Raw genomic sequence first — 27242 nt, forward strand, 5'->3', positions numbered from 1 at the left:
TCCATGGCTTGCAATGAGACCCAAATTGAGTGGAGAAGTAGCCTAGTGGTTAGTGCACTGAACTTTGATCATAGGAAACTGGGTTTAATTCCCACTGCAGCTTCTTGTGATTCTGGGCAAGTCCCTTAACCCTCTGTTGCCCCAGGTACAAATAAATACCTGTATATGCTATGTATATTTCTTTGAATGTACTAGAGAGAGGTGGTATACCAACTCCCTTTCCCTTTTATGATAATTCCAGTAGTTGGGAAGTAAGACTGGTGCTGGGCAGATTTGTGTCCTGAAAATGGTAAATACAGGCCAGGATCAAATAAACATATATTTTACCACATTCATATTTTATGCGATGAGTGCGGATGCTGTGTACCCCAAGAGTCTATATATCATGCTGAAAGTTGATACAAATAAGTACCTGTATATGCTATGTAAAGTGCTTTGAATGTAGTTGCAAAACCTATAGAAAAGTGGTATATCAAGCCCCATTTTGCTTTCCCTTTCCTCAATTTTGGATATAGAACTGTATTATTTATTGATTGATAAATACTAAATTTATAAATCAATCAGCAGCCAGACTCATATTTGGAAAAATGAAATACGAAAGCGCCAAACCCCTAAGAGAAAAACTACACTGGCTCCCACTAAAAGAACGAATTGCGTTCAAAGTTTGCACCCTAGTCCACAAAAAGATCAGCACGCACATTCTTGAATCTTCACTACCCCAGCTGCAAAGGACTTAAATATAAATCCACATATGCATCCAGCTTCTCCTACATAAGTGCGCAAATATGGAACGTGCTACCAAAGGCCATAAAAACAAGGCACAACCTAACAATCTTCCGAAAACTATTTTGTTCAAGAAGGCATACCACAATGGCCAATCCTAAATAAAAGATAACTAGACGTTACATGAACTAGACAAAAATGAACCCTTTACATTAGATTGATAACCACTGCCACTAATGAAAGTTACACAATACACACTACCACTTTATCTCTCACGCCGAAATGAACTTCATTTCTCATGCCGGAAATTAACTTTCTATATTTGATTATCTAACTTATTTTATAATTCACTCTATCATTCAGGAACTTCAATGCAATACCTTCTTGTATTCTATTGTACCATTTATCTGCCTTAATGCAATACCACTTGTAATTCTGTATCCGGAAATGGCGATCGCCATTACGGCATAATGTAAGCCACATTGAGCCTGCAAATTGGTGGGAAAATGTGGGATACAAATGCAACAAATAAATAAATATTGATGGCTGACAGTGACGTCTTCAATATAGAAACCTTCTTCACAATATATACTTTATTTGAGGACGAGCATAAGTAGGATGCCCTTATGCTGAATGCTTTTCCAATGCAACTGTGGGCTTCTGTGATATGTGCTGACCCAGTTTGCAACCTGGTATACTGTAGGGACATATGCCTTTGTTTTGATTTTTTTTGTGTTTCCGTTGGGAATTTGCTAGGTTCATTGACCCTCACTCTTCCAGTGCTGCAGATCACACTGCAACTTTCCTTTTCCCACCATTGAATGGAAAAAAGTTTTAAGATTTTGTTAAAAGCATTTCTTTGTAAACAGGCTCTTCCCAGTAAAGAATGATGAGGGTTGTACAGGTGAAGTTTCTGCAAATGTTTCTTTTTGAAGCATTTTATTGATAGTTAATTCATTTTTAGTATGTTTGTATGTGTGGGATGAATGACATCTTGGCTTGTTTGTGATAGGCTTTCCTATTGTTTATTGACATTTCTTAATTTTTAAGTAGAGAGGTGTGGTAGCCGTGTTAGTCCACTTTTAAAGGTAATCAATAGAAATCAAACAAAATAAAACATGGAAAAGAAAATAAGATGATACCTCTTTTATTGGACATAACTTAATGCATTTCTTGATTAGCTTTCGAAGGGCAACCTTCGAAAGCTAATCAAGAAATGTATTGTTATGTCCAATAAAAAAGGTATTATTTTCTTTCCTTAATTTGTAAAGGAGTGTGGTAGCCGTGTTAGTCCACTCTTAAGGTTATCAATAGAAATCAAACAAAATAAAACATGGAAAAGAAAATAAGATGATACCTCTTTTATTGGACATAACTTAATGCATTTCTTGATTAGCTTTCGAAGGGCAACCTTCGAAAGCTAATCAAGAAATGTATTGTTATGTCCAATAAAAAAGGTATTATTTTCTTTCCTTAATTTGTAAAGGAGTGTGGTAGCCGTGTTAGTCCACTCTTAAGGTTATCAATAGAAATCAAACAAAATAAAACATGGAAAAGAAAATAAGGTGATACCTTTTTTATTGGACATAACTTAATACATTTCTTGATTAGCTTTCGAAGGTTGCCCTTCTTCGTCAGATCAGAAATAAGCAAATGTGCTAGCTGACAGTGTATATAAGTGAAAACATTCAAGCATTACTATGACAGTCTGACAGGGTGGGAGGAGGGGGGGTGGGTAGGAAGTATGCATGGGGACATCAAAGCATATCATTGATATTCTAACAGGATGGGTGTGGATAGGTGAGGGATGGGGTGATCAACAGAGACATACAGCTTTATGGTTTATAATGGGCTAGGAACCCCAGATCCTTGTTAAGTCCTTTGAAGTCAGAATGATTGAATATTTTAACACCCAACAGAAAGGACTTAACAAGGATCTGGGGTTCCTAGCCCATTATAAACCATAAAGCTGTATGTCTCTGTTGATCACCCTCCCCTCACCTATCCACACCCATCCTGTTAGAATATCAATGATATGCTTTGATGTCCCCATGCATACCTCCGACCCACCCCCATCCTCCCACCCTGTCAGACTGTCATAGTAATGCTTGAATGTTTTCACTTATATACACTGTCAGCTAGCACATTTGCTTATTTCCGATCTGAGGAAGAAGGGTGACCTTCGAAAGCTAATCAAGAAATTTATTAAGTTATGTCCAATAAAAAAGGTATCACCTTATTTTCTTTTCCATGTTTTATTTTGTTTGATTTCTATTGATAACCTTAATTTGTAATAATTTGTTATTATTGTATGACATTTATTATGGCTGTATGATATTTATTATGATATAAGCTGCTTTGTACTATTTGTGTTTAAGCAGTATATTAAAATTAATACGCATAAACATTGATAACCTTCCTTTCCTTGAGTGAATCTCTTCATAAAGGTGATTATTAAATCCCAATAAATAAATAAATAAAAGTTGTATTTGAATTATCTAGACCTACTACTATCCTTATGTCTTGATTTTACTTGAGCATTTACCTAGGATAGAAGTAGGTCACCATAGTCCTTGAGGATCACAATCCAGTCAGGTTTTCAGGGTTTCCACATTGAGATTGAGATTGATAGATTTACTGCTTGTATAGATATAGATCTTGTGCTTATTCATTGCAGAAATCTTGAAAACCCAACTGGATTGTGGCCCTTGAGGACTGTGATTGCCCACCCCTTTTTTTTAAATTTATTTTCAGCACTTGATATAGCACAAGTGATCCCTGAGGTGACTATCAGGCTCATTTTCAAAAGAGATAGATGTCCAAAAAGTGACATAAGTCACATTTGGACATTTATCTCAAATATCTCAAAGTATTATCAAAACCTCTTTTTGGACGTCTTTCTTTGATGTCCGTCAGAAGGACATCCAAATCTAAAGGGTGTGTGCCAGGGGTGTGTTCAAGGCGGGACTTGGGCGTTCCTAAGGCATAGATGTCTTTCAGCAATAATGGAACAAAACAAAGATGTCCAAGACTAAAACTTCATTATAAAAACAGGTCTAGCTCAAAACGTCCAAGACTAAAACTTAGATGTGTTGAGCTAGACCTGTTTTTATAATGAATAGCTGCAGTGGGAATTAAACCCACTTCCTCAGGATCAAAGTCTGCTGCACTAACCACTAGGCTACTCCTCTACTCTGTGTAAGATGTGCCCCAAATGACCAGATGACCACTGGAGGGACTCGGGGATCACCTCCCCTTATTCCCTGAAATAACAAAACATTTTCCAAACAGCAGTTTCAAAAGGAAAAGATAGACTTTTTTTTTTAGAACATGACCTTTCCTGTTCTGATTTTGGATGTTTAACAAAAAACATCCAAATTCAGACTTAGATGTCATATCCAAAAGTGCCCCTTGTGCATTTGACTTGCCCAAAGTCACAAGGAGCAACAGTGGGAATTGAACTTGTTTTGCCAGGAGCAAAGCCCACTGCACTAATCATTAAGCCACCCCTCCTCTACTTTGGATATCTTCCATTTGGACATCTTTTGTTCAAAATCACAAAACATCCATAGTATTTTCAAACACAAAAGAAGATGTCCATCTTTTTCGAAAATGACCTTCTTTCCTGTTCAGAATTTGGACATCTTTGTAAAATGTCCAAATTCTGATTTAGATGTTTCTTTTGAAAATGCCCCTCTATGCAGTTTACAACTTCTTTTACAGGTACTTTGCACTGTCCCTAATGGGCTTACAATCTAATTTGTATATTATACCTGGGGCAAGTTTATATTTTGTATCTGGGGCAATGAAGGGTTAAGTGACTTGCCCAGAGTCACATGGAGCTGCATAGGGAATTGAACCTGTTTCTCCAGCACCTCAACCCACTGCTGATTGTTGGACAGTAGCAGGAATCAAGCCTAGTTCCCCAGGTCTGCAACCTGTTGCACTGACCATTAGACCACTCTTCCACTCACCTTGCTGTAAGAGTGTCAACTGGCTCCACTGTTGTTTGTCATGTTAATACAGACCTGCCTTTATACTTTACTTGTCCAGACTACTCCTAAACAAAACCAAAACTACAAGTCTAAGCATGGAAACCTTTTGAATAACCCGGGATAGCAAAAATATTGTATATATTTCTCTCCATCATCCACTTTCTGAACTGCTCAGTGTGCACTTGATGAAATAGACTCTGGTACTGGTCCTCAAAAGTTCATGTCTCTGTACATTGGTTAGTCCATAAGATGAAAATCCAAGGAGTAGGGTAAATTGGCTCTTCCAAGAAACCAAGGGAGACACTCGTTCAAAAAGTCACTTGAGTTGTTTCAATAAAGATTACCTTTTTGAATGAGTGTCTCCCTTGGTTTCTTGGAAGAGCCAATTTACCCTACTCCTTGGATCCTCTCCTGTTGACGTAGGTAGGGATTGAATGTTCCTCCACTTTGTGTGTTAGACCATAAGATGCCACCAGCCTCTAGGACTGCAATTGAGTAAAACAAGGTCTGAAACTCCATCAGAAATGGACCCCATTGACAACACAATTGTTTAGGGTTGTCACCTTTTTCATTTTGATCCACTGCATGTCTGACGTTGTAGTTACAAGTTCTTTCTTTTTAGCCAGGACTGGCACCATTTCTCCGTTCACCTGAATGAGACACGTTCCAGCCTATCAAGATTCCTTATTTTAGAACATGGTTTCTTCGTCTCTTGAGGTGTCTGAATATCCATATCCTGATATGCTGGAATTCATTTTCTAAAGACAAAATAGAGAGCAGGACTCTAAAATATGTATTCAAAAATGTAAATGTGTGTATATATATATATATATATATATATTTTTTTTTTTTTTTAATTTAGTTAATGACAAAGAGGGGATCAGTATCTCTATGGCACAAACATGTAAAAAAGACATAGCAAATGAAAAAAAAAAAACAAGTCTGGATCATTTTAAAATTCTGATCATTTCTCATTTCTGTATATCAGGCAACCAAAGATGACCCCTCTATGGACATAATTCCAACCTTTATCCCCATTATTACTCTTCCCCTCCCCCCTTGTCAATATATATATATATATATTCAATATATATATTGGCATTGAATACGGGCAGATTGCTAGCCTCCCCTTACTTACTACTGCCCTGGAGGTCTAGTGACCTCTTTGGGGCAGGAAAGAGCGCCCTCTTTCCTGTCCGGAGCGCTGTCCTGCATGCATCCTTCTTGTTGCTGATCTCGCCGCTGATTCAAAATGGCCGCCGAGAGTTGAAGTGACCTCGTGAGACTTCAACTCTCTGCGGCCATTTTGAATCGGCGCCGAGATCACGAAAAGGAAGGATGCATGCAGGACAGCGCTCCGGACAGGAAAGAGGGCGCTCTTTCCTGCCCCAAAGAGGTCACTAGACCTCCAGGGCAGTAGTAAGGTAAGGGGAGGGGGGTGACAGGGAGGGGGAGTGACGGGGTGTGTGACGGGGGAGGGGAAAATGTGACAGGGGGCAGAACGAGGGCGTGAAAGGGGGTGTGGTGGGGTGTGAAAGGGGGTGTGGTGGGTGTGTGGTGGGGGCGGGGCATGTGTCCTCCTTTTGGGGGGACAAAATATGGTAACCCTCCTACAACTCCATTCCTGGATAGATTTTTAGAACAGTCACTATGCTGGCAGGATCCTGTTCTATAATACTAGTCAGAACTTAACACATCCTGACCTGGACATTTCAACTCTGATTTGTACATCCTTTCTAGAGAGAACTTGGAGAACGGTTCGATTCCCACTACAGCTCCTTGTGACCCTGGCCAAGTCACTTAGGAGGTCTTTTACAAAGCTAAACTGGAACTACCACTGGCCCAATTCAGCCGCCGGTGGTAGTTCCGGCCGGAGCATGTGCCATTTCCGGCGCTCCAGGAAATGTATTTCCCTCAGGCGGCGTTAACCCGGTGGTAATCGGGCATCGCCAAACACTGCCGGGTTACTGCAGGAGCCCTTACTGCCACCTCAGTGTGTGGCGGTAAATTGTTCCTCCTGCATGGCCACAAGGTAAGAATTATCTTACTGTGTGGCCATTTTTTTTGGGGGGGGGGCATTTTACCAGCTACGGTAAAAAGCGCCCTGACGTGTAGAAAACGGCCTCTGCCACTACCACGGGGTCCTTTTTCCTGCAGCTTAGTAAAACGACCCCTTAACCCTCCATTGCCACAGGTACAAAAAAACTCAGATTGTGAGCCCACTGGGGACAGAAAAAGTATATTTATTTATTTGTTACTTTTGTACCCCACATTTTCCCACCTATTTGCAGGCTCAATGTGGCTTACATAGTGCCGTGAGGCGATAGCCACCTACGGTGAAGAAACAAATATAGATTGAAGTTATTTACAATGAAATAGATATACTACTACTACTACTACTACTACTATTTAGCATTTCTATAGCGCTACAAGGCATACGCAGCGCTGCACAAACATAGAAGAAAGACAGTCCCTGCTCAAAGAGCTTACAATCTAATAGACAAAAAATAAAAAATAAGTAAGCAAATCAAATCAATTAATGTGAACGGGAAGGAAGAGAGGAGGGTAGGTGGAGGCGAGTGGTTACAAGTGGTTACGAGTCAAAAGCAATGTTAAAGAGGTGGGCTTTCAGTCCCTTGATGTGTCTATAAACAGACACATCAAGGGATCATAAAGAGGGAAGTTATATAACGAATATAAAGTTGAATACGAGTTTGGATTTCTTTGTGTTGTTGGATTTAGGTAATTAAGTTGGGTCGGTAGGATATGCAAATGGTATGTGTAAACCGCCTTAGCTGTAGTCACAGAAATGCAATATAGCAAATCCATGACCCTTTAAACCTCTTCAATATGTACTTATGCAGTACAATTTACAGCACCTTCAGAACCACATTGTATACAAATTGGGCTATGGATTTTCAGTGTCCGCTGCACACAGCTCGGAGCCTGGATGCTCTTTATCATTAATTCCCAACACATTTTTTTCAGAGCTTGCCAAGTTAAAACCTCAGCAAAATCCCATCTTATCTGTTTCCACTTCTTTTGCAGCAAATAAAACAAGTGCTCACAATGAGTTTTGCAATCCTAACAATAATCAAGCATTGCAACACTTTTAATAACCTTTCAATAGATCATGAGATCATTTTCCTAAGTGACAGTTTAATTTAAGATAACTGACCAAGAGACTGGATATAACAGAATTAGAAAAGATTCAAAGAAGAGAGACCAGAATGATAAAGGGGATGAAACACCTCCCGAATGAGGAAAGACTAAAGAGGTCATGGCTCTTCAGCTTGGAAAAGAGACGACTGAGGGAAGATATGAATGAGGTCTGTAGAATCCTGAGTGATGTAGAGCAGGTAGAAGTGAATTGATTTTTCAGTCTTTCAAAAAGTACAAAGACCAGGGGACACTCGATGAAATTACACGGAAATACTTTTAAAACAAAGAGGAGGAAATATGTTTTCATGCAAAGAACAGTTAAACTCTGGAACTTGCTGCTAGAGGATATGGTAGCAGGTAGTGTATCTGGGTTTAAAAAAGGGTTGGACAAGTTCCTGGAGGAAAAGTCCATAGTGTTTAAATGAAACAGGACAAATAAGGGATAAGGACAAAGAGTAGCAAGATTCTGTGCAGAATCCCAAAGAGTAACAAGATTCCGTGCAGAATCCCAAAGAGTAGCAAGATTCTAGAATCCCAAAGAGTAACAAGATTCCGCGTAGAATCCCAAAGAGTAGCAAAATTCCAGAATCCCAGAGTAGCAAGATTCTGTGCAGAATCCCAAAGAGTAGCAAAATTCCAGAATCCCAAAGAGTAACAACATTCTGTGCAGAATCTCAAAGAGTAACAAGATTCCGTGTAGAATCCCAAAGAGTAGCAATATTCTGGAATCCCAAAGAGTAACAAGATTCTGTGCAGAATCCCAAAGAGTAACAAGATTCCATGTAGAATCCCAAAGAGTAGCAAAATTCCAGAATCCCAAAGAGTAACAAGATTCTGTGCAGAATCCCAAAGAGTAACAAGATTCCGTGTAGAATCCCAAAGAGTAGCAAGATTCTGGAATACCAAGGAGTAGCAAGATTCCGGAATCCCAAAGACTACTACTAGTTATCATTTCTATAGCGCTACTAGACGTGCGCAGTGCTGTTCACTGAACATGTAAGAGAAGTCCCTGCTTGTACCGTTAGCGTGTGCTGAATGCGAAGAAGCCCATGGGAGTTGAATGAGATTCTTCGCATTCAGTGCGCCACGAATTACACTTGAGTGTGTAGAACACAATTTAAGGACATTTCTATAAACTAGATGGTTATATTTAACTGTGAGTTGCATGTTTTACCGTTTAGCATATATTCTTCCCCCTCCACCCCCCCCCCCCCCCAATATTCAGCCCACGGCAGTCAACGATTTTAAAGCTGCTGACAGCCATGGGAAGAATTAAGCCTGGTTATCAAATGCTGGTCCATGTCTGCGTCCTGGCATTGAATATCCTGGAGCTTTCAAAATCGGGACACAGTTTCTTTAATCGTCACTCCTTCCCTCAATGACCCGACACGGGCCGTGTTTCGGTGCTAAGCGCCTGCATCAGGGGTCTGCATTAGACATAAAATAACATTACAAATCAAACATATAAACAATAAAAAATGTTTAGAACATAAAAACAAAGGTATGTTAATCACGAAATCATTAAAAAATGATGAGAATAATAATGAAAATATGCATATTTGAATAAGTGGTATATGTAAGACATACAATAACATAGTAAATGAAAGCAGATAAAGACCTGTACGGTCCATGCAGTCTGCCCAACAAGATAAACTCATTTTACATGGTATGTGATACTTTATACCCAAGTTTGATTTGTCCTTGCCTTTCTCAGGGCACAGATTGTAGAAGTCTGCCCAGTATTTTTCTTGTACTAAGTTCTGAAGCTAATGTCGAAGCCCCTTAAAATTTACACTCCAGCCCATCCCTATCAATTCAGTCACGATCAGGGCGTAGACCATAGAAGTCTGCTGAGCTCCCATTTTGTTGCCACCCAATCTCCGCTAAGATTCCACGGAACCATTCCTTCAAAGCAGGATTCCTTTATGTTTATCCCACGCATGTTTGAATTCCATTACCATTTTCATCTCCATCACCTCCCGTGGGAGGACAAAAAATGCTCCTTGTGCATCTGACTTGCCCAAAGGCACAAGAAGTAGCAGTGGGAATTGAACCCATGTTGCCAGGATCAAAGCCTGCTGCACTAATTATTAAGCCACTCCTGTTCTGTTTTAGACCTGGGAGGGAGAGAAAAGGAAAATGACATGCCAGGACATCAACCAGGCACCCCAGGGAGCACTGCACTGGACTTCATAAATTGCTCCCAGGTATATAGCTCCCTTACCTTGTGTGCTGAGCCCCCAACCCCCCCCCCCCAAAAAAACCCCCACTGCTCCCAACTGTACACCATTACCATAGCCCTTACGGGTGAAGGGGGCACCTAGATGTGGGTACAGTGGGTTTGTGGTGAGTTTTGGAGGGCTCGCTGTTTCCTCCACAAATGTAACAGGTAGGGGGGTGGGGGTGGGGGGTGGGGCTGGGTCCGCCTGTCTGAAGTGCACTGCACTAGGGACCTGAATACTGCTGTCACGGACCTGAGTATGAAATCTGAGGCTGGCATGACATATTTTTAAAGATATTTTTTGAGGGTGGGAGGGGGTTAGTGGGAGGGGGGAGTAATGGGAGGTCATCCCCGATTCTCTCCAGTGGTCATATGGTCATTTCGGGCACTTTTTGTGCCTTAGTCGTAAGAAAAACAGGTCCGGGTGAAAACGTCCAAGTGTTCGTCAGGGACGTCCTTGTTTTTTTTTGATTATGGGTCAAGGACGTCCAAGTGTTAGGCACACCCAAGCCCTGCCTTCGCTACACCTCTGACACGCCCCCTTGAACTTTGGCCGTCCTTGCAAATCGATTATACCGATTTGGACATCCCTGGTAGAAGGACGTCCATCTTCCAATTTATGTGGAAAGATGGACGTCCTTCTCTTTCGAAAATTAGCCCATTGGTAGACTGTTCTAAATTTTGGAGAAATAAGAGTACCTAAGTTTTAAAACAATCCCGACCCTTGTAATAATTTTCCTTGATTTCTTCTGAATCTCAGATTTGGTTTTCTAATACAGTCCAGTCCCAAGATGTGGACTAATACCCCCCCCCCCCCCCTTTTTACAAAGCGACGCGGCAATGCTTGAATGGGCTGTGTCGGCATTACCCGCACCAGCAGCCAGTAGCTTGATTTTGTAAAATGGGGGATTAATGATTTACTTTTTTTCCTTATGTGAACGATTATTTTTCCTTTTGTTCTATATGATATTTGGATTGTTCTTTCATTTTCTGGAATTATAGTCTTGTAATCAGTCTTTGAAAAAAAACGTGCTGTGTGAAAATGCACAAACTTACTCATAATATCACAGTAGTGTTTGTATACTGCAATAACCGCAAAATTATATGCAGTTTCACAATACTGAGGGGCTCTTTTATAATGCGCGTAAGGGCCTACGCACATCCAGCGCGTGCAAAATCAGCATTACCACCCGGCTACCGCATGCCCCGGCTGGTAATTCTGAATATGTAAAAGGAGAAAAACAAAAAAACAGGTGGGTATATATTCTTCTGACCACTCTGATAGTATTGAAAAATATGGGGGGGGGGGGGAAAGCCTCAAGGTGCTTAAGGATCAAAACATGACCTCACAAGCATCAAATGAACCTGATGACCAATCACTTGGACATAAGGGGATCAATACCTCATCATGGGTCAATGTGGAGGAGTGGCCTAGTGGTTAGGGTGGTGGACTTTGGTCCTGAGAAACTGAGTTCAATTCCCACTTCAGGCACAGGCAGCTCCTTGGGACTCTGGGCAAGTCACTTAACTCTCAGTTGCCCCAGGTAAGCCGCATTGAGCCTGCCATGAGTGGGAAAGCACAGGGTACAAATGTAATAAAATAACAAAACCATCCCAGACTTCTCAATTATTCATTTAAACGCAATGGAGCACATGTAATACTTTTGTATCCTGATGTAGGTTAAAACTTCGTAACTGCCACTAGGCATATAATCACAAGAAGTTCAAAAAACGACTTGGCTTCTCGATCAGTGTTCCGTTCAGATGGTTGACTCACCCTCCTCTTCCTTGGCCGACGTTGGCCAGCGTTCCGCTATGTATATTGCTGGTTAAAGCTGCGTCAGGGTCCACATAGGAAGAAGGGTGTCTCAAATAATCGACGGCTGTCTCAGTCCGCAGCTCCTCAGTACCTCTGCACTCTCATCTCTCCCTACATTCCTCCCCGGGAACTCCTCTCACTGGGTAAATCTCTCTTATCTGCACCCTTCTCCTCCACCGCTAACTCCAGACTCCGTTCCTTTTATCTTGCTACACCATATGCCTGGAATAGACTTCCTGAGCTGGTACGTCAAGCTCCATCTCTGGCCGTCTTCAAATCTAAGCTAAAAGCCAACTTTTTTTGATGCTGCTTTTAACTCCTAACCCTTATTCACTCGTTCAGAACCCTTATTTTATCATCCTCACTTTAATATTCCCTTATCTCTTGTTTGTCTGTCCTAATTAGATTGTAAGCTCTGTCGAGCAGGGACTGTCTCTTCATGTTCAAGTGTACAGCGCTGTGTACGTCTAGTAGCGCTATAGAAATGATAAGAAGTAGTAGTGTTTGGTATTCTGGAATCTTGCTACTCTTTGGGATTCTACACAGAATGTTGCTACTCTTTGGGATGCCGGAATCTTGCTACTCTTTGTCCTTATCTCTTATTTGTCCTGTTTGTCTGTCCTAATTAGATTGTAAGCTCTGTCGAGCAGGGACTGTCTCTTCATGTTCAAGTGTACAGCGCTGCGTACGTCTAGTAGCGCTATAGAAATGATAAGTAGTAGTAGTGATCTTTGGGATTCCGGAATCTTGCTATTATTTGGGTTCCAGAATCTTGCTAGATTCTGGAATCTTTCTACCCTTTGTCCTTATCCCTTATTTATTCTGTTTGTCTGTCCTAATTAGATTGTAAGCTCTGCTGAGCAGGGACTGTCTCTTCATGTTCAAGTGTACAGCGGTTCGTACGTCTAGTAGTGCTTTAGAAATGATAAGTAGTAGTAGTAGTCCGGTCTAATGTGTCTGTATATTTGTATAAAAGCTATTCCTACCACCACCACTGTTTACATTTAGAGAATTCTGAATATGTCACATGCCGGTTAACACACGGTATGAAATATTTTCTGTTGTGTGGCATTTACCTGGTGGTATACAGCAGTGTACGCCCGATGCATACCTATTGCCCTAAGTCAATGGGTGGCGGTAAGGTCTCAGGCTGAAAATGGATGCCCGCTGGTTTTTATTTTGCTGCACATCCATTTTCTGTCCTCTTAAAAACTAATACTACTTATCATTTCTATAGCGCTACTAGATGTATGCAGCACTGTACACATTATATGCAGGTACTTTCTCTGTCCCTAGAGGGCTCACAGTTCGTACCTGGGGCAATGGAAGGTTAAGTGACTTGCCCAAGGTCACAAGGAACTGCAGTGGGAATTGAATCCAGGTTGCCAGGATCAAAGCCCGCTGCACTAACCATTAGGCCACTCCTTCACTCCACTCCTTTTTCCTGGAAGCGGCAAAAAAATGGCCCGGTACACGCTCAAAAGACACGCATGCACTGCTACAGGTCACTTTTTGCCGTGGCTTAGTAAAAGGGCCCCTGAATTTTAAGAAGCCAGGACAATCTCCCAGGAATTACAATAAAACATAATCCCCAGCATTTTGTATAAGGTGCCTTAATTTACATGTAGAAATTGATGCGTATTCTATGACAATTGCATACGTATAACTTTTTATTTATTTATTTGTTACATTTGTATCCCACATTTTCCCACCTATTTGCAGGCTCAATGTGGCTTACAGAGTACCGTAAAGACGTTCGCCAAGTCCGGTAGAGAAACAAATACATGGTGATGTTGTGGTCAATTAAGGTTCAGGCACAATGGGGATCGAAGAGAGGAGAGGTTATGTGGTGTCCATTACGAGCTTTGGTTTTGCTGTGTTGCAGAGTGTAGGCATTTATGTTGGGTCGGTAGAGTATGCCTTTTTGAACAGGTTGGTTTTTAGTAATTTCCTGAATTTTAGATGGCGGTAGGTTGTTTTCAACCTTAATTGGTTAATTAGCTAATCAGTGTTGTTAATTGGATGTTAACAAGCAATTATCAGCACTAATTGTCATTAATTAAGGTTTATGCACACCACTCACTAAGCATATTCTGTAATGTGTGAGCCTAAGTTCTAAGTCGCATAGTTGAAAAGGGGACGGGGCATGGGCATTTCTAAGATCTATGTGCGTTGTTTTAGAATACACCCAATCTGTGCCTTTAGGCATTGGGATTTACGTTAAGTAAAACATGGAGTAAATGGCCACGACTGCATTTGACCGCGTGGAGAGGCACCTGGCCTTATTCTATATACCACATGGAAATTTAAGTCTATTCTATAAAATTTAGATGTACTTTACAGAATACACCTAGAGGGGCATAATCGAACATGGGCGGCCATCTCTAAGGGCGAACTAGGGAAGGGGCGGAATCGACCGTATCATCGAAAAAGATGGGCGCCCATCTTTTGTTTCGATAATATGGTCCGGGCCACCCAAATCCCAACATTTAGGTCGACATTAGAGATGGGCGAACTCGGTTTTCACCGATAATGGAAACCGAGAGCGCCCATCTCAAAAAAGCCCAAATCCAAGGCATTTGGTCGTGGGAGGGGCCAGCATTCATAGTGCACTGGCCCCCCTCACATGTCAGGACACCAACCAGGCACCCTAGGGGGCACTGCAGTGAACTTCATTAATTGCTCCCAGGTACATAGCTCCCTTACCTTGGGTGCTGAGCCCCCCAAATCCCCCCCAAAACCCACTCCCCACAACTGTACACCACTACCATAGCCCTTACTACTACTACTACTTAACATTTCTAGAGCGCTACTAGGGTTTTGCAGCGCTGTACAAATTAATAATTAAGGACGGTCCCTGCTCAGAAGAGCTTACAATCTAAAGGACGAAATGTCAAGTTGGGGTAGTCTAGATTTCCTGATTAGAGGTGTTGTGATTAGGTGCCGAAAGCGACATTGAAGAGGTGGGCTTTGAGCAATGATTTGAAGATGGGTAGGGAGGGGGCCTGGCGTATGGGCTCAGGGAGTTTGTTCCAAGCATGGGGTGAGGCGAGGCAGAAAGGGCAGAGCCTAGAGTTGGCAGTGGTGGAGAAAGGTACCGAAAGGAGGGATTTGTCTTGAGAGCGGAGGTTACGGGTAGGGACGTAAGGGGAGATGAGGGTAGTGAGGTAAGGAGGGGCTGCAGATCGAGTGCATTTCTGTACCCTTCTCCACCACCGCTAACTCCAGACTCCGCCCCTTCTGCCTCGCATCACCTTATGCCTGGAACAGACTTCCTGAGCCCACACGCCATGCGCCCTCCCTGCCCATTTTCAAGTCCTTACTCAAGGCCCATCTCTTCTCCCTTGCTTTTGGTGCCTAACCACCTTCCCATTCCTGATACCTACACTGACTACATAGTTTTTACCTTTAGATTGTAAGCTCTCTTGAGCAGGGACTGTCCTTCCCCATGTTTAAACTTGTACAGCGCTGCGTAACCCTGGCAGCGCTATAGAAATGCTAAGTAGTAGTAGTAGGTTAGTAGGAGAAGCTTGAACTGTATGCGGTATCTGATCGGAAGCCAGTGAAGTGACTTGAGGAGAGGGGTGAAAAATTACAAGAGGACCTTACGAGACTGGGAGACTGGGCGGCTAAATGGCAGGTGATGTTTAATGTGAGCAAGTGCAAGGTGATGCATGTGGGAAAAAAGAACCCGAATTATAGCTACGTCATGCAAGGTTCCACGTTAGGAGTTACGGACCAAGAAAGGGATCTGGGTGTCATCTTCGATAACACACTGATACCTTCTGCTCAGTGTGCTGCTGCGGCTAAGAAAGCGAATAGAATGTTGGGTATTATCAGGAAAGGTATGGAAAACAGGTGTGAGGATGTTATAATGCCGTTGTATCGCTCCATGGTGCGACCGCACCTTGAGTATTGTGTTCAATTCTGGTCGCCGCATCTCAAGAAAGATATAGTAGAATTGGAAAAGGTGCAGCGAAGGGCGACTAAAATGATAGCGGGGATGGGATGACTTCCATATGAAGAAAGACTAAGGAGGCTAGGGCTATACAGCTTGGAGAAGAGACGGCTGAGGGGAGACATGATAGAGGTATATAAAATAATGAGTGGAGTGGAACAGGTGGATGTGAAGCGTCTGTTCACGCTTTCCAAAAATACTAGGACTAGGGGGCATGCGATGAAACTACAGTGTAGTAAATTTAAAACAAATCGCAGAAAATTTTTCTTCACCCAACATGTAATTAAACTCTGGAATTCGTTGCCGGAGAAAGTGGTGAAGGCGGTTAGCTTAGCAGAGTTTAAAAAGTGGTTGGACGGTTTCCTAAAGGACAAGTCCATAAACCGCTACTAAATGGACTTGGAAAACTCCAAAATTCCAGGAATAACATGTATAGAATGTTTGTACGTTTGGGAAGCTTGCCAGGTGCCCTTGGCCTGGATTGGCCGCTGTCGTGGACAGGATGCTGGGCTCGATGGACCCTTGGTCTTTTCCCAGTATGGCATTACTTATGTACTTATGTATAAGGCGGAAGATAAGACGTGCGGCAGAGTTCTGGATGGACTGAAGGGGGGATAGGTGGCTAAGTGGGAGGCCGGTGAGGAGTAGGTTGCAGTAGTCAAGGCGAGAGGTAATGAGAGAGTGGATGAGAGTTCGGGTGGTGTGCTCAGAGAGGAAGGGGCGAATTTTGCTAATGTTGTAGAGGAAGAAGCGACAGGTCTTGGCTATCTGCTGGATATGCGCAGAGAAGGAGAGGGAGGAGTTGAAGATGACACCGAGGTTGTGGGCGGATGAGACAGGGATGATGAGGGTGTTATCAACTGAGATAGAGAGTGAAGGGAGAGGAGAAGTGGGTTTCGGTGGGAAAACAATAAGTTCAGTCTTTGCCATGTTCAGTTTTAGGTGGCTGTTGGACATCCAGGCAGCAATGTCGGATAAGCAGGCCGATACTTTGGCCTGGGTTTCCGCAGTGATGTCTGGTGTGGAGAGATACAGTTGGGTGTCGTCAGCATAAAGATGATAGTGGAAATCATGAGTTGAGATCAGGGAGCCTAAGGAAGAGGTGTAGATTGAAAAAAGGAGGGGCCCAAGGACAGATCCCTGAGGAACTCCAACAGAGAGTGGGATAGGGGAGGAGGATGAACCATGAGAGTGTACTCTGAAGCACGGGCGTATCTGGACTCGGGCGGTAGGGGGGGCCAGAGCCAGAGGGAGGGGGCACATTTTAGCCCCCCCCCCGGCGCCACCGATTCCCCCCCCCTCGCCACCAATGACACCCTCCCCCGCTGCTGTCACTTACCTTTGCTGGCGGGGGACCCCAACCCCCCGCCAGCCGAGGTCCTCTCTTCCATGCAGGCTGCGCCACTGCAAGTTTCAACGCTTCCTGTTCTTCTGAGTCTGACGTCCTGCACGTACAACGCGCAGGACGTCAGACTGAATTCCAAATTCTGAGTCTGACGTTCTGCACGTTGTACGTGCAGGACGTCAGACTCAGAAGAACAGGAAGCGTTGAAACTTGCATCCTGCACGGAAGAGAGGACTTCGGCTGGCGGGGGCTTGGGGTCCCCCGCCAGCAAAGATCGGCGACGGGTTGGTGGCGGGCGGGAGGGGGAGGTGGAGAGGGTTTGTGGTAGGGGGGTCCAGGGCAAAATCTGCGGGGGCCCAGGCCCCTGTGGCCCCACGCAGATACGCCCCTGCTCTGAAGGTACGATGGGAGAGATAAGAGGAGAACCAGGAGAGGACAGAGCCCTGGAATCCAAAGGAGGACAGTGTGTCAAGAAGTAGGTTGTGATTGACAGTGTCAAAAGCGGCAGATAGGTCGAGGAGGATGAGGATGGAGTAGTGACCTTTGGATTTGGTGAGGAACAGGTCATTGCAGACTTTAGATAGTGCCGTTTCTGTCGAGTATAGGGGGCGAAAGCCGATTGAAGCGGATCGAGAATGGCATGAGAGGAGAGAAAATCAATGCAGCGGCTGTGAACGGCGTGTTCAAGTATCTTGGAGAGGAAGGGTAGGAGGGAAATGGGGCAGTAGTTGGAGGGACAGGTAGGGTCAAGAGATGGTTTTTTGAGGAGTGGTGTGACCACAGCATGTTTGAAGGCGTCAGGGACAGTTGCAGTGGAGAGAGAGAGGTTGAGGATATGACAGATGGTGGGGGTGATAGTAGGAGCGATGGTGCTAAGTAAGTTGGTGGGGATCGGGTCTGAGGAACAGGTGGTGGATTTCGAGGAGGAGAGGAGATGGGCAGTTTCCTCTTCGGTGATATCAGGAAAAGAGGAGAAGTTGGTTGGTTGGTTGAGAGAGTGGGTTATAGGATGAAGAGGAGGAGAAGGTTTGGTGGTGAATTCGAGGTTGATCTTCTGGACCTTGTCACGGAAGTAGTCGGCCAGAGATTGAGGAGAGAGTGAGGGGGGGGGGGGGGGAGCAGAGGGCACTTTGAGGAGGGAGTTGAGGGTGGCGAAGAGACGACGAGTGTTAGAGCTGAGAGCTTCCCCCCTTCACCCTTATGGGTGAAGGGGGGCACCTACATGTGGGTACAGTGGGTTTTGGGTGGGTTATGGAGTGTTCACACTTACCACCACAAGTGTAACAGGTGGGGGGGGGGATGGGCCTGGGTCCGCCTACCTGAAGTGCACTGCACCCACTAAAACTGCTCCAGGAACCTGCATACTGCTGTCATGGAGCTGGGTATGACATTTGAGGCTGGAAAAAATGTTTTTAATTTTTTTTTTTTTTTAGAGTGGGAGGAGGTTAGTGACCACTTGGGGAGTACGGGGAGGTCATCCCTGATTCCCTCCGGTGGTCATCAGGTCAGTTTGGGCACCTTTTTGAGGCTTGGTTCTGAAAATAAATGGACCAAGTAAAACTGTCCAAATGCTCGTTAGGGCCGCCCTTCTTTTTTCCATTATCAGCCGAGAGCGCCCATGTGGTAACCACGCCGTAGTCCCACCTTCGATACGCCTCTGACATGCCCCCTTAAACTTTGGCTGCTCCTGTGATGGACTGCAGTTGAGGGCGGCCAAAATTGGCTTTCGATTATGCCGATTTGGCTGCACCTGAGAGAAGGCCACCCATCTCCCGATTTGTGTCGGAAGATGGGAGCCCTTCTCTTTCGAACGTGAGCTGGCTAGGCGTATTTTAATATTTTTTGTTTGCGGAATTTTCAGGTGCCGTATATAGAATTTTTTCCCAATACGCATAGACCCAAAATTATTTAAAGAAAACAAACTTCTGTAAAAGATAACACTTAAGTTTCCTCTTAAATGATGCATAAGAATTGACTTGAGGAAAAGGAAGAAAGTTCTTGCAGAGCTTAGGAGCCTGGCATGCCGACAATAACTCATGAATTTTTAACCTCTTGCATCCTTTAACAGGAGGAAAACTAAAAGGAGAGTTATTGTTAATTCGCTGAGACCTAGACAAAAATGAGAACTGCACATTATCTGGCATATAATTTGGAGCTGCACCATCTAAAAGTTTAAATAAAAAAACAAGCAAACTTAAACCAATCCCTTACTTCAGTCAGTAGCCAATGCAATTTAACAAAATATTGCCTTGGAAAGGTGTTGCTTTGGCCTGGAACTTTCATGTTGTCTATTATAAATGCTCATATGCTGCTTGTCTAAAATAAGTGCAAGGCATGTGCCTATGTACATTCCCTTCCTTGATAGCCTTCACTAGCGATGGATTGTGTGTATATTTATATGCGTACAAGCAACAAAGTCTGTTTTGTGAAAACTGAAACAGGTCCTAGGAAGGCTCTCCTCTAAGTGATTTCTCCTCTCTCCCCTGCCCTCCCCTCCATGTCCAGCGATTCTTCCCTCCCCTCCCATCTCCTCCATATCCCGCGATTCTGGCTTCCCCTCCATGTCCAGCGATTCTCCTCTGCCCTGCCCTCCCCTCTGTGTCCCGCGATTCTGGCCTGCCCTCCATGTCCAGCGATTCTCCTCTGCCCTGCTCTCCCATCCCATCCCATGTCCAGCGATCCTCCCCTCCCCTGCCCTCCCATCCGTGGCCATTGACTCTGTCCTTCCTGCCACCCTGCCTTTAAGCAGTTCATCTTACCTCAGGTCGCAGCAGCGGCAGGCTGAGCTTGCATCGCCTCCAGCCTTCCCTCTCAGTGTCTCGCCCTCCTCTGATGTAATTTTGTTTTTCCGCGAGGGCGGGACACTGAGAGGGAAGGGAACGCTGGAGGCGAGCTGATGTCAGCATGCTGTTACGAACCCAGCCATCCAGGGAAGCAGCGTTACCAATTATTATATAGATAGGTTGATGATCAATGCAGGATAAACTTGTACACGAAAAAAAATGCACACTCAAGAATGTGTACTCACCTTTCTGCCCCAACATTTTAGATCCTATATTTAGGAAATGAATTACCAGCAAAAGGAGTAGTGTAATCAGCAGGGCTCTCCCACAAAGGAACAGAAGGACGAGAAATGTATTCTTCAAGACCTGACATAGCATTGTGTTTCGGCATAAGGCCTACATCAGGGGTCTGTACACAGATTCACTGATGAATAATAAGGTATCAGGTTAACAGTCTTTAAAAAGACGAAATGCAAGGTAGTGGGGTCAGCATGAGACACGGCTTTTTAGCACTTTGTTCCTGCATTTCACGCTTTTCTATTTTTATGAATTATATTAATTTTGGTATACCAAAGGGCTCATTTTCAAATCAGAAAAACGTTCAACAAAGGAGGGGAGGGGGAGGAGGGGGAAGGAGGAGAGGGGAGGGGGGAGGAGGAGGAGGAGGAGGGGGAAGAGGAGGAGGAGGAGGGGCGGGTCCTGGAACTCGGAGGAGAGGGAGGGAGTCAGGTAAGGGGGGTGTGGAACTCGGAGGGGAGGGGGCCTGGACATCGGACGACGGAGGGAGGGAGGGGGCCCTGGAACCTTGCTAGCGTCCATTTCCTTTCTGTTGGAAATGGGCCTCTTTTACTGGTATTAACATGATAATCATACTGTAGGTGGTACAGAGGAAAGCTGATAAAAACCCACCCACCTGCCCTGAAGATACTGAAAAACACATATAAATGACAACAGATCTCTAAATTACTGTATTCTACTTAATGAAATCATTCAGTCAATTAGGAGTTATAGTGTCTAACTGAAAGATCCAATATTGTTCTCTTCTGTTTAAAATGCTCTCCCTGTTCCCTTCTCTTTGAGTGGGAACCACATGATCTATAACCACCCACTGTAATTGGGAGAACTGATGTTGGAACTTTAAGCAATGGGCCACCAAAGGGGACACAAGATTCTGATTGTTTAATCTGCTCTTATGTTCTGTCAAACGTGTCTTTACTTTGCGAATGGTGCGTCCCACATACCACTGTAAACAAGTGCATATGATGGCATTATATAACATGAGTAGTGTCACATGTTGTATTGAAACTCATGTTGTAGACCTTACCATTCTGTAGCCACTGATTACATTCTTTTGTTTGAGAACAGAACTGGCAATGTCCATATGCTCTATGTCCCATAACCAGAAGGCTACAGTCCGCATTACCTCGTAGATTGAGTGAACCAATTTGTTGCGTAAGGGGATAGTATACTTTTGTTCACTGAAGGGGGAAGGGAAATGAAACTTGATATAATGCCTTTCTGAGGTTTTTGCAACTACATTCAAAGTGGTTTACATATATTCAGGTACTTATTTTGTAGCAGGGGCGATGGAGGGTTAAATGACTTGCCCAGAGTCACAAGGAGCTGCAGTGGGAATTGAACTCAGTTCCGCAGGATCAAAGTCCACTGTACTAACCACTAGGCTACTCCTCCACTCCTCCAGTATTAAGGCATAACCCCTCCACCTTATTCACACAGTGGTCGCTGACCCCCAAAAGTACAAGACAGCATTAGATGTTTTGGCACATCCTATTAGAGCAGCAAGCAGGCCCCTGGAGTAGCCTAGTGGTCAGTGCAGTGGACTGTAGAGAAGGGAACCCAGGCCCATATCCCATTCTAACTGTTACACTTGTGGTGGAAAGTGTGGGCCATCCATAACCCATCCAAAGCCTACTGTAGCCATATATAGGTGACACCTGCAGCCATAAGGACCATTGTAGTGGTGTACAGTTGGGTACAGCAAGTTTTTAGTGGGTTTTGGAGGGCTCACCATACAATATAAAGGGTTAATGGTAAGCTGTGTACCTGATACCTTTTATGTGAAGTCCACTGCAGTGCCCCCTAGGGTGCCTCACTGCATAGCCGCAGAGAGGGGGGGCAGGGAGAACAAAATTCCCCGGGCCTCCAAGGGGGGCCCAGCGCCACAGTCCCACCCACCCTCCGTCGTCGACCGTCTGCCCCCTGCATTGAAATCGCAGTCTCACCTCTGTGAAAGCAGCGCTGCAGGCAGCAGAACGCCTCCCTTCGGCCCTCCTTTCCTCTCTGTGTCCTGCCCTCGTCTGATGTAACTTCCGCGAGGGCGGGACACAAGGAGGGAAGGAGGGCCGAAGGGAGGCGTTCTGCTGCTTGCAGCACTGCTTTCACGGAGATGAGAATGCGATTTCAATGCAGGGGTCCCGGCCCGGCGGCGTACGGAGGGGGAGCGGCGGCGACCTCGGGGGGGGGGAGCGGTGGCGGCGGCCATCTCGGGGGGCAGGGCAGCGAGGGGGCGGCAGGGGCTCGGCCCAGTCTCTCGGCGGCCCTGCCTCACTGCTCTGCTGGGATGTCTGTGTGGCCAGTCTACTGCTGGCCCCCAATACATCCCAATGCAGTGCCGTAGCGAGGGCAGCTGACACCCAGGGTGGGTCGCCACTGAGCACACACCCCCCTGGAGCACCTACTTACATCGCAAAGCGGCAAGGACGGGCGGTAGGGCCGATCCGCCCCGACTGCACGTTGCTGGGAGCTGCATCGGCTCCGCTGGTTCCCTGCTCGCTCTGCCCCGGAACAGGAAGTAACCTGTTCTGGGGCAGAGCGATCAGGGAACCAGTGGAGCCAACACCCCCCCAGCGGCGTGCACCCGGGGTGGACCGCCCCACCGCCCCCCTTCCTACGCCACTGTCCCAATGGCTTGTTTTTTGTGTGTTTTTCCTACGCATGGCTTTTTTTTCAATAATGGTCACAAAAGAGAAGCACACTGAGAACAAAAATTTCTAGGAAATAGCCATTTTTGAAACAAAAAGATAGACATTTTTTTCTGGTTTGAAAATCACTGCACCACCAAATCAGATTTAGACGTCATATTGAAAATGCCCCTCCACACGCCTCAATAAGTATAATGATGATGATCAAGGTATGGCAGCGGTGTACAGGAAACTCATCCTGTTTCTCCTGTAGAGCAAGGACACTGTATACTTGATTTTCAGTCATTTTCTCTGGTCCACCATAACGCTGTGCTACTTTGCTTTCTCGTTTCAGACGGACGCAGCTTTAATGTACGATGCGGTTCATGTGGTCTCTGTGGCTGTCCAGCAGTTCCCACAGATGACAGTCAGCTCGTTGCAATGCAATCGTCATAAGCCATGGCGCTTTGGGGCACGCTTCATGAGTCTTATTAAAGAGGTATGCCATATTAACACGTCATCATGCTTTTATATAAATTTATCTTTGTACAGAGTTTGACAAATTTTTAAAACTAAATTGCACTCTTACCTCAACTTTGATAACTACACCAGGAAACATTTACACTTACAGGTTCATAGATATGATGTATAATTTTACTGCATTAAAATAAGCACTGACATTTGAATTTGCAAATGCATATGTGGAAATGCAAACCCTACCCTAAACCCACTCAAGGGCACTGTTCCCTGTAAGCCGAGTGGGAGTCTTACAACTCAGTGGCGTAGCAAGGGGGGAGGGGGGTGGTCCGCCCCGGGTGTCAGCTCAAGGGGGGTGCTCCCTGCCAGCTGCCCCCCCCCCGGATGCAGCACGATGACACCCCCCCCCCTCGGCGCATCAACACCCCCGACCCAGTGCCTACCCTCCTCAACTCCGTCCAACCAGCTCCTGCACCCTACCTTTAAAGAAATCTCGGAAGCCGTGGCGAGGCGCAGCGCCTCGCGCCTGCATGTAAAAGAAGTGTGGATCGTCTCATCAGGCCTTCCCTCACTCTGTCTGTCCCGCCCTTGTGGAAATAGGAATTTGCGTCAGCGGAGGTCGGGACAGACAGAGTGAGGGAAGGCCTGATGAGACGATCCACACTTCTTTTACATGCAGGCGCAAGGCGCTGCGCCTCGCCACGGCTTCCGAGATTTCTTTAAAGGTAGGGTGCAGGAGCTGGTTGGACAGAGTTGAGGAGGGTAGGCACTGGGTCGGGGGTGTTGATGCGCCGAGGGGGGGGGATGTCATCGTGCTGCACCCGGGGGGGGGGGGGGTGCAACGGCAAACCGCCCCGGGTGGCAGCCCCCCTTGCTACGCCACTGTCCCAACTGCATTGCTGCCAGTTGTGTGTGTGTGTGTGTGTGGGGGGGGGGGGGGGTTCAATATTGTGTTTTCAATGGCTAAAGACAGGAGTCCTGCAGAGCTTGCTTGTCCCTCATATTAAAAATGTGATAGTAAAACAGCACCACCCACTGGCAGGACTGTAGGTGGAGGACTCCTGCTCAACCTAGTGGGAACAGTACTCAAGAGAATACTTCTAAAAAGCGCCGGTCAGTTTATACAAATACAGACTCTACGAGAGTAATTTTATTTATTTTTGACATTTATATTCCACATTATCCCAAACAAGTTTGAGTTCAATGTGGCTTACAATAAACAGTACTGGATACATAACCAAGAATAATACACAAGAAAGTAATTTGTTGTAAGAATCCAATTTTACTATACAATATCATAAACATACTGGGATAGCTATGGATGTTTAACATTTAGAAAATCTATTATGACTGATAGATTGTACATGAAGTAAAGAGCCCATAATTAACTAGAACACAACCCCTATACTCCTTGATTCAGAATATCTTACTCTACAACTGCTTGACCAGATCCTCCTGTCGTCATTTATCTCTTTGTAACACCAACTATATTCTTCTCTTTGTAAGCCACATTGAGCCTGCAAATAGGTGGGAAAATGTGGGATACAAGTGCAATAAATAATAATAAAGAGAAAGTTAATGGTAAATAGAGTAATAACCCCAGTCTTTCCTGCCTGCTGCCAGCGCTGACCCTCCCGCCGCAGCCACATCACTCTTTAAAATGGCTGCCAAGACTTACAAGGGTGGCCTTGCAAGACTTCAGCGGAAGTCTTGCGAGGCCGCCCCTGGAAGTCTCGGCAGCCATTTTTATGCTAGTATTCTGGAATGGAATCTGGACGCCCAGATGCTGTTAGAGAGTTAGAACTCAGCATATTTAACCTAGTCTCCCAGTTATAGAATCACTCCCAGGATACTGGACTGGATGGACCTTGGTCTGACTCAGCATGGTTCTTAAGTTTATTTATGTCCCACAGTGTGTGGGAGAGGCATGGTTATAGCAAACTAGAGCGATAGGACTTTGAGTTCTCCTGGGGGGCTCAGGATGCTCTTTTTGTATTCATTTATGCTCAGTGATAGATTGGAGAAGAGGGGTTGTGGGAGGCACTAGGACCACTAGGGATCAGAAGCCCTCGGGAATCCTAGAGCACCTCCAAAGCGGGCTATCAAGTCCCTTTAAATTGCATCGATGCTTTATTTTTGTTTCCTGTCTTCTACCCTATGTTCCACCAAGGGTAATGACAGTCCAAGACATACCTTTAAGAATGTACCGAACATCGATGTTCAGTATTGCAGGACCTACACTATGGAAAACCTTCTCTCGTACGCTACATACAGAGCATAATCTTTCTTGATATAAAGTTACGTTGAAGACCCATCTATTTCGCTCAGTTTTTACTACATGATTAAGGCCCAATTAGTGACCTACCAGCAAGGAATACAAAAAGATCATCACGCACTTTCTTGAACCTCCATTACCCTAGTTGCAAAAGATTTAAATATAAATCAATATACGCATCTAGCTTCTCCTACATCAGCACGCAACTGTGGAATGCTCTACCAAAAGCCATAAAAACAATGCTCGATTTGGTAGACTTCCGTAAATCACTAAAGACCAACCCGTTCAAAAAGACTTATCTAAAGGATCCTTCACTAACGACCTGGTATCTAAATTTTACCAGAACAAGATAACATTGAACTCTTTTATTTGTTACTTCATTTATATTATCACTATTGAGCGTTATACATTAACCCTTGATCGCTAATGCCTGAAAGGGATTGTTTATCTACTTACTTCTAATGTATTTTATATTTTCTGTACTTTAAATGTTATAATATTCTATATTTCTCATTCTGGAATGGTGATCACCATTACGGCGTAATGTAAGCCACATTGAGCCTGCAAATAGGTGGGAAAATGTGGGATACAAATGCAGCAAAATAAATAAATAAATAAATAAGTGGACTGCTTTGAATCCTGGGGTCTATTGGAATGCAGAAGGATGTTTTATGTTGTTTTATATTTTCTGCTACTTCTATTTTAACTTTTTTTTTCTTTTTTTCTCATTTAATATTGATGTATGTAATCTGCTTTGATGGTCTGACTCTAAGTGAACAATCAAATAAAAGCAACCTTGAACCTTGTACAAAGGGACTTTGTATAGCATTAAGAAAAATAATTAAATTTCTTCATTTGTAGTTTTTTTTATTTTTTGTGTGTAAAACTTGGCCCACAAAGCCCTTTTCACGTGCTTGTTCTCACAAAATCCCTCATTAATGAACTGTTTTGAATGAATTTGCATTACAGCAGCTCATTAAAAAGAAATCTGCACAATGAAAGTCTATGACTGCAATGTATACTTATACAGCGTGATTTCACAACAGTGTACTTTGCATGAAAAATAGCACAGAACACTTGAAATGTGGTCTTCTAGAATGTGTCCTAGTGTGTATGCTATTTTCTTTACAGGAAGTATACTTTTACAAAGTCACCTCACCCTTATAGTAGATGACGATGACGGCAGAAAAAGACCTGCACGGTCCATCCAGTCTGCCCAACAAGATAACTCATATTTGCTGCTTTTTGTGTATACCCTACTTTGATTTGTACCTGTGCTCTTCAGGGCACAGACCGTATAAGTCTGCCCAGCACTATCCCCGCCTCCCAACCACCAGCCCCGCCTCCCAACCACTGGCTCTGGCACAGACCGTATAAGTCTGCCCAGCACTATCCTCACCTCCCAACCACCAGCCCCACCTCCCAACCACTGGCTCTGGCACAGGCACAGACCGTATGTCTGCCCAGCACTATCCTCACCTCCCAACCACCAGCCCTGCCTCCCAACCACCGGCTCTGGCACAGACCGTACAAGTCTGTCGAGCACTATCCCCGCCTCCCAAC

General features: G+C 44.6%; 1 protein-coding gene across 1 annotated transcript in view; it reads left to right on the plus strand.

Moving 5' to 3' along the window:
* The window catches only part of GRIK2 (glutamate ionotropic receptor kainate type subunit 2), a 989144-nt gene that overhangs the window by 442973 nt on the left and 518929 nt on the right, over positions 1-27242 (plus strand). Inside the window, exon 7 of the mRNA XM_030195188.1 lies at positions 23283-23426. Within this exon, the coding sequence (XP_030051048.1) occupies positions 23283-23426 (144 nt within the window). The remainder of the gene's footprint in view (positions 1-23282; positions 23427-27242) is intronic.

The sequence above is a fragment of the Microcaecilia unicolor genome, chromosome 3 (genome assembly GCF_901765095.1).
Source record: "Microcaecilia unicolor chromosome 3, aMicUni1.1, whole genome shotgun sequence".
Classification (NCBI taxonomy): domain Eukaryota; kingdom Metazoa; phylum Chordata; class Amphibia; order Gymnophiona; family Siphonopidae; genus Microcaecilia; species Microcaecilia unicolor.